Below are 14,458 nucleotides of genomic sequence, written 5' to 3'. Positions count from 1 at the left end.
CTCTTTTCTGTAATGCATATCTGATACGTTCTTTAAGCAGTCTGTGTGTGTATTCAAGAAAGAAACACATTGACACATCATTTCAAACTTGAAAGGCTCAATATTCTCTGGTTGAAAAGTTTGCAGTTTCCTGTTCAGGAGGTCATGATTCAGCAGTCGAACCAGCAACAGAGTAACCATAAACACTTCAGTTTGGTTATCAGATTGCTTTAAAAATGTCCAAATGTCATCACATTTTATGAACACTTGTTCCAGTCTTCCAGCGTGTTGTGTAAGCGTCATACCATTGACATATTGAAGCAGAGAGGACATTTCATATCAAAATCATATTGAAGCATAGAGGAAATTTCATATCAAAATCTTGGTAACGACTATGAAAGCAAAGCGTTGTAATGGTATATCAGGCGATTGCCTGATACTACAATTTTCAAATTCAGGCGTCAACTCTGGATATCCGCTTACAACAATGTTTGTTTTCTTCTGCTTCTGATATGAAAACAAAATCGGAATACAATTTACACGGATTCTTTAATTGTCGTGAACAGACAAAGCATAACATGTACAATGAGTCCCCACTACTTGTTCAGTACACAGAGATACTTTCTTATATGTCTCGTCTCTGATGAGGATCACAGAAGTAAATAGAACAGGATAGTCAGATGTGTCAGTAAAGCATTTTTAGTACATGTATCAATGGTAGTTTGGAACATCTTTTGCGGCATCAACTGTTCACAGCGCCCACGAAAGTAGGAGATAACGGGCCCTTTGCCAACAGTGACAGTAACAGGTAACCAGCATTGTTTATTTTGAGCTCGTGCTGCTGATCTGGGCCAAAAGATCCGTGATCAAAAATCATCGGAGAATTAGCAGTGTGCATTTTGACCATGTCGATCCTAATGCATATCACAAGAGCCAAGGCCAAAAAAGACACATAAAATGCACTGTGCATTTTGAGCTTGGGGTAACCCAATTCATCCCACGAGAGTTCCTCCGAAAGCGGCGTATGGCTGCCTAAATGGCGGGGTAAAAACGGTCATACACGTAAAAGCCGTGGGAGTTTCAGCCCATGAACGAACAAACAAACTAACGAGATCCTGGGCTACAATACATAGAAAACTAGTAATGCACTGTGCATTTTGAGCTTATGGTGACCCAGTGCATCCCATGAGGACCTAGGCTAAAAGAGAGATAAATCGCATTGTGCATTTTGAGCTTGGGGTGACCCAATTCATCCCATGAGATTCTGGGCTACAAGAGACAGATAATATGCACTGTGCATTTTGAGCTTTGGGTGACCCGATTCACCCCACGAGATCCTTTGGCTAAAAGACAGAAAACTACACTGTGCATTTTGAAATTGGGGTGACCCAGTTTTTCCCCTGAGGACCTGGCCTAAAGAGACAGGTAAAACGCACTGTGCCTTTGAGCTTGGGATGACCTAATTCATCACATGAGGACCTGGGCTAAAAGACATAAAACACACTGTCCATTTTGAGATTATGATGACCCATTTCATCTCACAAGATCCTGGGCTAAAAGAGACAGAGAATACGCACTGTGCATTTTGAGCTTGGGGTGACCCAGTTCACCCCAAGAGGACCTGGGCTATGTTATCCCGGACAAAAAGAGACAGATTAAATGCACTGTGCATGTTGAGCTAGCGGTGACCCAATTTATTCCATGAGATTATAGATCAAAAGAGATAAATAAATAAATAGCACTGTGTACCTTGCACATGCAGTACTGAATCCCATCAAAAGAGGAATGCTGAGCTAGTAGAAACAGTCAGTTGGTTAACCCTGTGTAGTGTGAGCATATGACTAGTTAACACTGTGCATTGTCAGCATAAGGTTAACACTGTGCGTTCAATTTTGAGCACGTGACGCTGATCATCGAGAGCAGCTGTGGCTGGCCTGCAAACATTCAGTCACGGTCTGAAGCAGGGTCCGGGGTTTCTGGTGCCCCCACTCAGCTCAAGAGGTTGACCTGCTTGCATCGTGTCTTCAAGTTGTGTGGGGCAGAAGTACAGCCTGCAACACAGCAGATGCCTTAGTCAGACGATGAAAATGGTTTGTTCATCTCAATGCTCCTTATTCACTCAGGCACACACACACACACACACACACACACACACACACACACACACACACACACATACACACACACACACACATACACACACACACACATAAACACACACATAAACACACTGACACACACACACATAAACACACACACACAGACACACACACACACTTACACACTTACATGTGCCTACGGTCGATCTGCTCCACCATGACTCCTTTGACCTTGACATTGCTGGGATTAAACATCCAGCCAAAGTAGCTGGCGTTTTCTGTCAAGGTCAAGGTCACACTGGTCACGTGACCGATCTCTTCTGGAGCCAGCATGACAGCACTGACCACTTGGCCAGGGGTCAATGCACCACTGAAAACAAAGAGCGATTTCTTAACAAAACGGATTTCTTTTTCAAGAAGAAGAAGAAGAAGAAGAAGAAGAAGAAGAAGAAGAACAACAACAACAACAACAACAACAACAACAACAACAACAACAACAACAACAACAACAACAACAACAACAACTGCAAAAGACATCGAAGAGCACTAGTTGACAACATGACCTATTTTTGATCACATTTTCCGAGTAAGCTTGACACATCTAGATACATTTTTGGTTTCAGCAAAATATAAAAGAATTCAATGCAATCATTTCTGAATCTGTTGTTATAATTAAACATTTTTATAAAGAATTTCAATGAATTAAATAATAGATTATTTTCATCTTCAGGGCTGAAATGCAATCCCATAGTTCGGACCGGGTCAGGTTTTTTTGTGATAACAAATTTCAATTAGTTTGACTGAGAAAGGAAATTAATTGAATCTCCGTCTTGAATAGCATATAGGTTGAGGGGACATAAAAAGAAAACCAACATCCAAGCAGCCAACATCAATTTGATTGCAAAATGAGTCGCAACAGTTGATGATATGTAATGTTTTACGCCCTCACAGTAAAACCATAAGGGGCATGTTCCCGGAAAGTCGCAACAGTGCGGCCTCAACTTTTTATAAAGCCGCATATGACGTCGACATTCTTTGTTATATGAAGTCTTATATCGCGCGCGTATCTCCAGACTCGGACTCAAGGCGCAGGGATCGATTTATGCCGTGTGAGATGGAATTTTTTACACAATACATCACGCATTCACATCGACCAGCAGATCGCAGCCATTTCGGCGCATATCCTACTTTTCACGGCCTATTATTCCAAGTCACACGGGTATTTTGGTGGACATTTTTATCTATGCCTATACAATTTTGCCAGGAAAGACCCTTTTGTCAATCGTGGGATCTTTAACGTGCACACCCCAATGTAGTGTACACGAAGGGACCTCGGTTTTTCGTCTCATCCGAAAGACTAGCACTTGAACCCACCACCTAGGTTAGGAAAGGGGGGAGAAAATTGCTAACGCCCTGACCCAGGGTCGAACTCGTAACCTCTCGCTTCCGAGCGCAAGTGCGTTACCACTCGGCCACCCAGTCGAAATAGGGGAGAAAACCCCCACATCTAGGGATATTATTTGGAAGAATTCACATACAAAGTTACAACAACAACAAAACATGGATTTTTCTGGGAAGTGCTGGTTAATAACACACACACACACACACACACACACACACACTCACCATCGTCTTGATTCCCAGTCTTTTTGAGTCACTTGAGAAAAAGTGACTCTATGTAATCGGTCAGTGTTAGTCTGTCCGGCCGGCCGTCCGGCCGGCCGTCCGGCCGGCCGTCCGTAGACACCACCTTAACGTTGGACTTTTCTCGGAAACTATCAAAGCGATCGGGCTCATATTTTGTTTAGTCGTGACCTCCAATGACCTCTACACTTTAACGATGGTTTCGTTGACCTTTGACCTTTTTCAAGGTCACAGGTCAGCGTCAAAGGAAAAATTAGACATTTTATATCTTTGACAAAGTTCATCGGATGTGATTGAAACTTTGTAGGATTATTCTTTACATCAAAGTATTTACATCTGTAGCCTTTTACGAACGTTATCAGAAAAACAAGGGAGATAACTAGCCTTTTCTGTTCGGCAACACACAACTTAACGTTGGGCTTTTCTCGGAAACTATAAAAGTGACCGGGCTCAAATTTTATGTGAACGTGACTCATTGTGTTGTGAATAGCAATTTCTTCCTGTCCATCTGATGCCCCATATAATATTCAGAACTGCGAAAGTGACTCGATCGAGCGTTTGCTCTTCTTGTTTAATACATAAGTCAAAACCCGACAAAATGTAAAACACCCAACGAAGGAACCTACAAAAACAGAGGATGAAAAGGTTAAAAGAAATGGGCACGTATGTCGTAAGCTTACGTGTGCAGCAGCATGGGAGAAGTGTGCCCATGGTCACCGGTCACCTGCACGTGGAACAGGCCGCTAGCAGTCTCCGGCATGTCTGTTGCCAGGGTCACCTTCACCAGGTAGTGGTAGCCTGGCACACACATCATCAAAGTTAGTCACCGCAACAGAGCTGGTAAATATTTGTATGAAGTTTGGAGTAAGTCTCTTATTCATTGGTTTTCAGTCGAATATGATTGCCTCAAATCTTTCGTATTTACGTATTCAGATCAAAACGTTCACATTAGAATGGACCTAGTGTATGAGAGGGGGGGGGGGACGCGGGGGGTCGGGGGGGGGGGGGACGCGGGGGGTCGGGGGGGGGGGGAGCTGACTTCAGATGCTGTTGAAATTTAGCATTTAAAAGGATATTTTGGATCTCTCCAGGAAAAAAAAATGTACTTCTTTTTTTTTCTTCTGCGTTCAGGGGCTTAAACCTCCACGTACACTCGAGTGTTTTGCAGGTATTGGGGCAAGAAGAAAGGATGAGAGATTGTGCCGAGGTAGAATTTTTTAGAATTCTTGCAGCGGACTATGACGCCTCAGGTATTGTCCAATAAGAGATAAATCTGCTTGTCCGGTTCATAGGCGTTTAGGCATAACACCACATTACATACCACAAAAGTACAGTATACAGAAAGTACAAGAAAACTTGCATTATATACACAACTCACCACAGAAGGGGGCTTGAGACTGAGTGTGGAGGTAGAATGCTCCAGAACGCTTGTAGAGGTCAGCGCCGTAGCCCATGGACGGGCACGGTCTGTTGCCACATCGCATGCAGCGGCCCGCCCTGAAGTCGTCATCGCTGGCGCAGGGGTAGGCGGTGAAGGGGCAAGGGGAAGTAACAGACTGGATGAAGAGCAGGGTTGAGCGGTCGTGGCTACACGCCATGTTGTCTTCGGCGTCTATTGGGATGGATGCAAAAAGATGTATTTTAGAATTTTAAAAAACTTGAAATGAGATCGGTCCCAAGTCTTACCACTACGACAACCACAGCTCTCACTTTACCAACGGTCGTGGTGTTAGCATTGGGAGTGGTGGTGGTGATCTTGGTGGTAGTGGTGGATCAGATTTGTTCGACTTCAACCATCGGTGGTTTCTTTGATCGCATGACTTTGACCGGCTATCAAGCCTGAATAATAACTGCTTCCACCTTCCACACGTACACTGTGGTTGTGTAGATCTACAATTGTGTTTGCTTGTGCATTCTTCCTTGTGTGTGTGTGTGTGTGTGTGTGTGTGTGTGTGTGCGTGTGTGTGTGCGCGCGTGCGTGCGTGCGTGCGAGTGTGTGCATGTGCGCGCGCGCGTGTGTGTTTGTGCGTGCGCCAGCGTGTGTGTGTGTATGTGTGTTGAGACTCACTGGTCATGCCCTGACGGTAGGCGTCCTTGACGAAGCTGTAGACAGAGGTGTCGGAGTGGCAGCCAGGCTGGTCTTTGCCACCGTTGGGGTAGAAGTCGATGTGGCCCATTGCCTGCAGGCTGCCGTAACCTGCGCAAACCAACAAACACACCATAACACACAACGATACAGGTGGTTGGTTTGCTTGCTTTTGTGCTTCTCAGGATGTCTTGAAGGCTAGAGCATCAAAGTTGGACGGAAAAGCTTTAAAGGTCCTTGTCTACATTTTAATACCGAAATCGCCATTTGACCATTAAAATGCAGAGTCTATTATCTACAATTATCAACAATACACCCCCTTTCGATCAGGAAAGACGAAGCCAGTGTATACGTAGCCGTTTGAAAATTCATTGTAGTATTCCAGCGTAGTACTCATATTAGGATATCCTTAGTTTGGAAAATGCCAAGGGCAAAATTCCTCTCAAATCCCGTGCATTTCGTGCGTTTAAAAAAAAGCGTGGACAGCGCTCCAGTGTCAAACTGTTGCTGCACTTGTTTGGGCGTGGCTATAAGTATAGTGACAGGAATTTGATTGGTCAGTATTTTTAGGCAAAGCACATGTTCTCAGCAAGCAGAAAACAAAATATTAGAAGCGTGAGTCACGCTACCCAAAAATAAAATCTTTTTTTACATATTTTTTTTTCTATAACTTTTTTCCCCATGGTTCATTCATCATCTGACATAACTTTTTAGCGAAATCTAACCATAAGATTATTGAAAAAAAGCAAAAATGTAGACGACCACCTTTAACATTCAACGTCTGGTATGTATCTTCGCCATATTTACGGATAGGGCGTTTACAAGCGTTTTAAATACACATAACAGACATTGAACTCAAAGACACTTGTATCGAGTTAAAACGGGCAGTTATTATATACTATTGACACAACAGATGCTTTGCTGTTGCTAAGGGCATAAGGTAAACCACCCCCATCCCCCTCAATTGTCACGGATTCGAACTCAAATTCATGTCATAGCAATTCGATCATTTCTCAAGACAAATGTTCCAAAAGGCCGAGTACCCATGTTTATATTGATGAAATGACAGCTAGCTCATACGATACCACGAACAAAGTGTTAAGAGATGATCTGAGAGGTCTGTTCCTGAAAGCACACAACTTATCGAAACACCGACCCACAGAACGACTGACAACCAAGGGACAGAACCCATCACGTACCGCTGTAAGTGGTGTAAGGACTACCATCAGTGTGGATGACGTCCACCCAGCGGGCGTCGGTAGGGTCAAGCCGTACCTCAGTGGGCTGGTGGCTGAAGTTGGGGTCAGCTGGGTCCAAACCTGCGGATAAAAAAATCATTGAAATCTTAGTGAAGAGAACCCAAGGATAGGTATCATATAATCCTGGGACTGTTCCCCTCATTGAATTGCAAGTTACGTTCGAGCTCCCATACGTGGATACATGTAGGGAGATATCGTTATTGAAGCGAAACACACACAAAACATGGATAGCATGACTGTACCTTTGGTCGATTGCCATTACCGTCATCATCATCATTGCCCTCCTTTTCATGATTGTGTTCTGCGGTGTCTGTGCCATGATTATAACCGTCGTCGTTCTTATCATAATTTGCAAACATTTATATTGTGGTCGATAAAAAAGCTAACACAGAGCCCCCGTGATATGTATGATCTCCTGAAAAGAAAAGGGGGAAAATGACCAATACGAACAATTGTTTTTAATGTTTGTGCTTGAGAACTTGACTGACAAAAGTGATACCAGTAACAACTAAACATCTGCTATCTTCAAGTCTTTTGTGATATGCGTCAAATCAACATTTGCTCCAGATCTTACAACACTTTTAATTTTTTTTTTATCAGATCTGAAATTGCAGAAGATCTCTTAGCTTTATAATGCATACATTCGCTCACCACTGATTCTACCCAGACTGCCCCGCAAAATCCTTCCAGCGTTTCCGGCCACGTGAGCGCCAAGGCTGTGACCAACCATGTGAATGTTGCGTGCAGACACGCCCTTCTGCTCGCCCAGCAGCGAGATGAGACGGGCCAACTCCGCCCCTGCTACACGGGTGTTGGCCGCTGCCTGGGTGTAGGGGAAACCCGCCCCTGAACCCCAGTCCACTGTGATCACGTTCACGTTGTCCTGGAAACAGGGGGAAAGGGAAGAGATGAGGAATCAATACCGTCATTGGCACTGCTTTCCACTGGGTTTAACATGTATTAAAAATGCTTTTATTCAAAAGTCATATGATAACAAACAAATCTGTTCCCGACGTAAAAGTTACGCTCGGACTTCAATGTTCAGGTGACATGTGAATTTTGGCTCCGTTCCCCTTTATGGTATGAACATTTACCGAATAAGCAAAGATTGGTCAAGTCTGCATCTCACATGCGGAAGGTCGTGTTTTCGAATCCCGGCCACGCCTGGTTGGTTAAGAGTGGAGATTTTTCCGATCTCCCAGGTCAACTTATGTCCAGACCTGCTAGTGACTTATCCCCCTTCGTGTGTACAGGCACGCACAAGACCAAGTGCGCACGGAAAAGATCATGTAATCCATGTCCGAGTTCGGTGGGTTATAGAATCACGAAAATACTCAGCATGTTCCCACCGAAAGCGGAGTATGGCTGCCTGAATGGCGGGATAAAACGGCCATACACGTAAAAGATCGTGGGAGTTTCAACCCATGAACAAAGATGAAGAAAAAGAAGGAGGCATCTCACATGGTCCAGCAGAGCATGGGTCAGTTCCACTATCCAGGGACTGTGGTCATTCTGCAAAAAACCGTGGACCAGAACTTTAATGGGCAGGGTAGTGTCCAGGTGAGAACCTCCCATGTCCCCGGATCCGTCCCTCGTGCTGCCGCGAAGACATAAAACATATTAAGACATAAGACGTGTGACTTGTATTTAACCACGTGCTGTGCACTTTGAACATTTTCTGACTTGAGTACATTGAAAACATTCAAACACAACAAGATAGAGTGTTCACCAATTCACGCACGCACGCACGCACGCACACACGCACGCACGCACGCACGCACGCTTACGCACACCGGCACACACACACACACACACACACACGCACACACACACACACACACACACACACGCACACACACGCACACACACACACACACACACACACACACACATACGCAGCTCAAATAGGACGTAACCACAAACGGACCAATGACAGAATTTTCCCGAGTTGAGGCGAGAAGCCCGTCATTGGACATGTACGCATTGAAAGCTGTAATGACTCCTCGTTTAGACAGGCGGTTGGTCAATTCATTCAATGAAATAAGCTTACTTTATTTTGAGGATTTAGGTCAGTCGGACGCTGCGCTTAGATTAAACAACGGATCTTTTGGGCTGGTAGTTGATCATGTGCCAAATAAAATTGCGATGTGCTCGATGATGACATTCCACTTTATGCTGGCCAATAAAAGTCTAGTTAAACATTGCATGACCATGGCCATCTAGCTCTGGCTGTTTAATGAAAAATAAATACTGTTCAACAATTTCAGAGCTGAGTATACTAACCCATCATTTTGGAGAAATAACGCACAGGTTTGATGTTGAATTGAGCAGGTGACCTACTGTATGCTAATTCTCACCCGCGTATCTGGAAAGTTGAGGCTGACCATTTTGTTGCGAAATGACGTTTTGTTTTATTACAGTATCATGACTGTGTCACAGACAAAACCTTGTCCCCCTCCCCTCCCCCCCCCCTCTATTCTTTCTCCATGTTGTACCCATCTATTTCTTCAAAATGAAAACAAAATTGAATATGTCCCGCATAGTCAAATAGGTTGAAGGGACGTTAAAAACCAACAGCCATCCAACCCCACTCCAGCTCCACCCCTTCACAACCCCCCCCCCCCCCCCACCGAATAGTCCGTGCCTCACCTGAGGGTCTGTGGGTGGTGGGGGTTGCTGCGAGTGTACAGGTGGAACGTGGTGTCCACGAAGTGAGGGGTCTGCGGCAGCTGGGCGGTGTTGTTGTACGGGGAGGTTCGGGGGAAGCAGCCCAGTGTGTCGTAGTAAACTCCATGGCAACCGTTGTGCGAGTGCACCACGTGCTGACCTCTGCTGAAAGCTGTCAAACAAAAACAAAATACAAAAACAAAACAAACAAACAAACAAACAAACAATGCAACAATTAAAATCTGTGCTTTAGACATATGAAAAGGAAAATTCCACGAGCAGATCACTCAAAGTGGTGATTTTCCTGTAATTCTGTCAAATGTAATGTTCATTTGCCCCCCTCCACCCGAGAAGTCTTTTCAAGTTGCGACAGCCTTTTTATCATCCCCATCGAAGAAAAACAAACAAATAGAAATATAAGAGAAAGAAAGAACGCGACAAACAAACAAACAAACAAACAAACAAACAAACAAACAAACAGACAGACAGACGGATAAAACAAAACAAGAAGAACAAAGACAGAACAGAACATAGCAGAACACAACAAACCAAACCAAAACAATACAACACTGCAGTAACCAATGTATAGGTGCACGATTCTCTTTTGAGCACATAGTAATTATCATTTTCATTATTCATGCCGTTGCTATTCACACAATGATGAATGATGACTGTTGGCTGTTTTGGTGAACAACTTCTCGTACTGTCAGTGACGTTTACAGAAAACTGACTGCAGAAAAGCTACAACAATTGTAAGACAAGTCACAGTATCAGTTATCGTCGATTTTTGTATCTTGTTTGACCACTGTTTAGTTTTGTCCAAAATTAAACCATCAATAGAGTTAACTTTTTCAATGTGTGTAACTTATACCGGCCGCTTTTTTTACGAACGCTGTCCGCACATAATTATAGTGCACGTGACTCTCGCTGTGTGACTGTCCATAATTATTATAACAATGAGAATGTGAGGCATTTACTAGGCGTCAGCTTTGCCATCGGAAATGACATGGAAATGATACGGCGAATCAAAACATCAGAGCTAGTCAAAACAATGTGTCATGCATTTGCTTTGGCCGGGATGTTTTTCCCTACCAGTACTATATGTACAGGTATGCTCAGGGCACGCATGAATATAAGTCATCCTCATTGAAATAAACGCGAGCGCGGCGTCATTCCTGAACAACATTTTCGCTGCCGACGAACGTTTGTAAAGATACTGACAAATCTCACGAATAAAAAACAAACAAGAAAAGTATGTTGTTGGAACGTTTAATTATTGACAAAACAAAACGTTACGCTCACAGATATTTCGACCCAGCTCTTTCTGGCTGCAGGAATTTTGAAACGTTGGCAGTCTATTGGTTTTGGATTTCGGCAAATCTCAAGAACAACTGGATGTGAGAGCTATTTGAAATGTACTCCTTTTACGCCTGTGTAAAAGTATGTCAGTTTTTAATACACCTAACCCCCATCCCCCATCCCCCCCCCCCCACCACCCTATCCCCAACCCCCGCCAGTGAAGCCGTTACACTCATCAAAGAGTACCTTTGTGCACGTACGAACTAAAAAATCACAACAACTTACCTGCAGAAAGAGCACAAATGACCAGATAGGTGAAGATAGACGTCTCCATGCTGCTGCGTAAGATTTCTTTCTGCGAATGTTCGAAACCGGAGTTCCGCCCTTTGCCCCCCTTACCACCCCACAAAACCATCCGTGTGATTTAATACGTTGCAGCTTCAGCAGCACTTTTTCTACCCTCATCCGTCACAGGCACCCGATGAAAGTTTTTGTTTTCTCTTCCATTCATGGTGTATTATTTCGCGAGAAAGAAAGTCGCTTGTTCATTTCAATGCTTGTTATTCTCTCATGTACCAGGGGAATGGTACCGGCACGGTTGGCCTAGTGGTAAGGCGTCCGCCCCGTGATCGGGAGGTCGTGGGTTCGAACCCCGGCCGGGTCATATCTAAGACTTTAAAATTGGCAATCTAGTGGCTGCTCCGCCTGGCGTCTGGCATAATGGGGTTAGTGCTAGGACTGGTTGGTCCGGTGTCAGAATAATGTGACTGGGTGAGACATGAAGCCTGTGCTGCGACTTCTGTCTTGTGTGTGGCGCACGTTATATGTCAAAGCAGCACCGCCCTGATATGGCCCTTCGTGGTCGGCTGGGCGTTAAGCAAACAAACAAACAAACAAACAAACAAACAAAGGGGAATGGTTCATAATAGCTCCCACTTACCCTATAAGACATGTCGTATTCATTTAGAGAGCTTACTTCCCTGTGTTTATCAAACCATTCATGTGGTATTACTTTGACAGTTTGTTCATGCCTCTAGTGGGATCAAGCTTTGAACAGTTACGACACGCTATAAGATAAGTGAAAAAATGGTGACATTGGGTGGCTGTATGTAAGCGTGTTTCTCTGTATAAGCCTGCGTCATCGGCTAATTGGTTTTTTTTGTCTCTCATAACAACTGACAGGCAGGTTCTAGTTTTTGATTGCCTGCACCTGACGTTTACTTCTATATCTCATCCGCCACATTTTACCCCTACCGTCTACGACATGAAAAAAAGAATTAAAATAACTACGCAAGTTTGCTTCCATCCTACCCAAACCCCCTCACTCTTTCCCCTCCACTATTATTAAACACGAGGAATGAATACAACTGGTTCTGCCTTCCTGCCCCTTCCTCTTCCACTTTTAGACAGGAAGTATGAAAATAACAAGTTTCATCAGCACTGCAGAGCGGTTTACCTGCTTTCAAGGTGATGAAGACTTCAAGTTTGCCGGGGCGGCGATAGAGCATTGCAGTATTCGGTTCTTCACATCAGTGTCAGGAGTCAACAAGCTTGTCCGAAGTAATGTCGACTCCTCGCTTTGATTTTAAGTCCCATAATGTGTGTGTGTGTGTGTGTGTGTGTGTGTGTGTTAGTGTGTGTGTGTGTGTGTGTTAGTGTGTGTGTGTGTTAGTGTGTGTGTGGGCGTGTGTTAGTGTGTGTGTGTGTGTATGTGTGTGTGTGTGTGTGTGTGCCTGTGTGCCTGTAGTTAGTGTGTGTGTGTGTGTGTGTGTATGTGTGTGCCGGTAGTTAGTTAGTGTGTGTGTGTGTGTGTGTATGTGTGTGTGTGTGTGTGTGTGTGTGTGTGTGTGTGTGTGTGTGTGTGTGTCTGTCTGTCTGTCTTTCTGTGTGTAGTCAGTGTATGTCTGTGTGTCTGTATGGTGCGGCAAACCCTGCAGGACATTTTGTTTTAACCATCGTTGACTGACTTGGCACGCGAACGCAGTAATCAAAGTCTTTTTGCAGAGCAATGCACTCAGGCAGACAGATGGGGCAGGCGAACTTTGGAACCAGCTATCTACCAGTTCCAGACCTCTCCCCTGGCATTCCAGACTTTGCCTTCCCCAGTCTGTACGGCCCAGTGAACCCACAACAAGTCGCGTAAGGCGAAAATACAATATTTAGTCAAGTAGCTGTCGAACTCACAGAATGAAACTGAACGCAATGCCATTTTTCAGCAAGACCGTATACTCGTAGCATCGTCAGTCCACCGCTCATGGCAAAGGCAGTGAAATTGACAAGAAGAGCGGGGTAGTAGTTGCGCTAAGAAGGATAGCACGCTTTTCTGTACCTCTCTTTGTTTTAACTTTCTGAGCGTGTTTTTAATCCAAACATATCATATCTATATGTTTTTGGAATCAGGAACCGACAAGGAATACGATGAAAGTGTTTTTAAAACGATTTCGAAAAAAAAAGTTTGATAATAATTTTTATATATTTAATTTTCAGAGCTTGTTTTTAATCCGAATATAACATATTTATATGTTTTTGGAATCAGCAAATGATGGAGAATAAGATAAACGTAAATTTGGATCGTTTTATAAATTTTTACTTTTTTTTACAATTTTCAGATTTTTAATGACCAAAGTCATTAATTAATTTTTAAGCCACCAAGCTGAAATGCAATACCGAACCCCGGGCTTCGTCGAAGATTACTTGACCAAAATTTCAACCAATTTGGTTGAAAAATGAGGGCGTGACAGTGCCGCCTCAACTTTCACGAAAAGCCGGATATGACGTCATCAAAGACATTTATCAAAAAAATGAAAAAAACGTTCGGGGATTTCATACCCAGGAACTCTCATGTCAAATTTCATAAAGATCGGTCCAGTAGTTTAGTCTGAATCGCTCTACACACACACACACACACACACACGCACACACATACACCATACCCTCGTTTCGATTCCCCCTCGATGTTAAAATATTTAGTCAAAACTTGACTAAATATAAAAAGAGATCAAGATGTCGGCTTAGGGTTGAATGGTTTGCTCTCTGTGTCGTTGGTTAACCTGTTCGGGGTGGGGGTTGAAAGGGGTGGTTCACCAACGTGTCCGTTTTTGTGGTTTAGACTGATATTTTTGTTTTTGTATGATGTATATTTCTCCCTCCAACTTTTTATATTTAGTCAAGTTTTGACTAAATATTTTAACATCGAGGGGGAATCGAAACGAGGGTCGTGGTGTATGTGCGTGTGTCTGTGTGTCTGTGTGTGTGTGTGTGTGTGTGTGTAGAGCGATTCAGACTAAACTACTGGACCGATCTTTATGAAATTTGACATGAGAGTTCCTGGGTATGAAATCCCCGAACGTTTTTTTCATTTTTTTGATAAATGCCTTTGATGACGTCATATCCGGCTTTTCGTGAAAGTTGAGGCGGCACTGTCA

The 14,458-nt window shown here is 43.8% G+C and overlaps 1 protein-coding gene across 1 annotated transcript; it reads right to left on the bottom strand.

Annotated features, from left to right (window-relative positions):
* Nucleotides 1–191: 191 nt before the first annotated feature.
* Nucleotides 192–11,477, bottom strand: LOC138966431 (pancreatic lipase-related protein 2-like). Its single transcript, XM_070338671.1, has 10 exons — nucleotides 11,319–11,477; nucleotides 9,717–9,906; nucleotides 8,529–8,664; nucleotides 7,719–7,950; nucleotides 7,008–7,127; nucleotides 5,791–5,919; nucleotides 5,101–5,334; nucleotides 4,403–4,520; nucleotides 2,269–2,448; nucleotides 192–2,030 (listed from the first exon to the last, which is right to left on the bottom strand). Exons 1-10 carry the CDS (start codon nucleotides 11,446–11,448, stop codon nucleotides 1,928–1,930), a joined length of 1,572 nt encoding a protein of 523 aa, XP_070194772.1. The 5' UTR covers nucleotides 11,449–11,477; the 3' UTR covers nucleotides 192–1,927.
* Between the last annotated feature and the right edge of the window lie 2,981 nt (nucleotides 11,478–14,458).

The sequence above is a fragment of the Littorina saxatilis genome, linkage group LG5 (genome assembly GCF_037325665.1).
Source record: "Littorina saxatilis isolate snail1 linkage group LG5, US_GU_Lsax_2.0, whole genome shotgun sequence".
In the NCBI taxonomy this organism is placed as follows: domain Eukaryota; kingdom Metazoa; phylum Mollusca; class Gastropoda; order Littorinimorpha; family Littorinidae; genus Littorina; species Littorina saxatilis.
The sequence above is the reverse complement of the archived record's forward strand: the minus strand, read 5'-3'. Positions and strand labels throughout refer to the sequence as shown.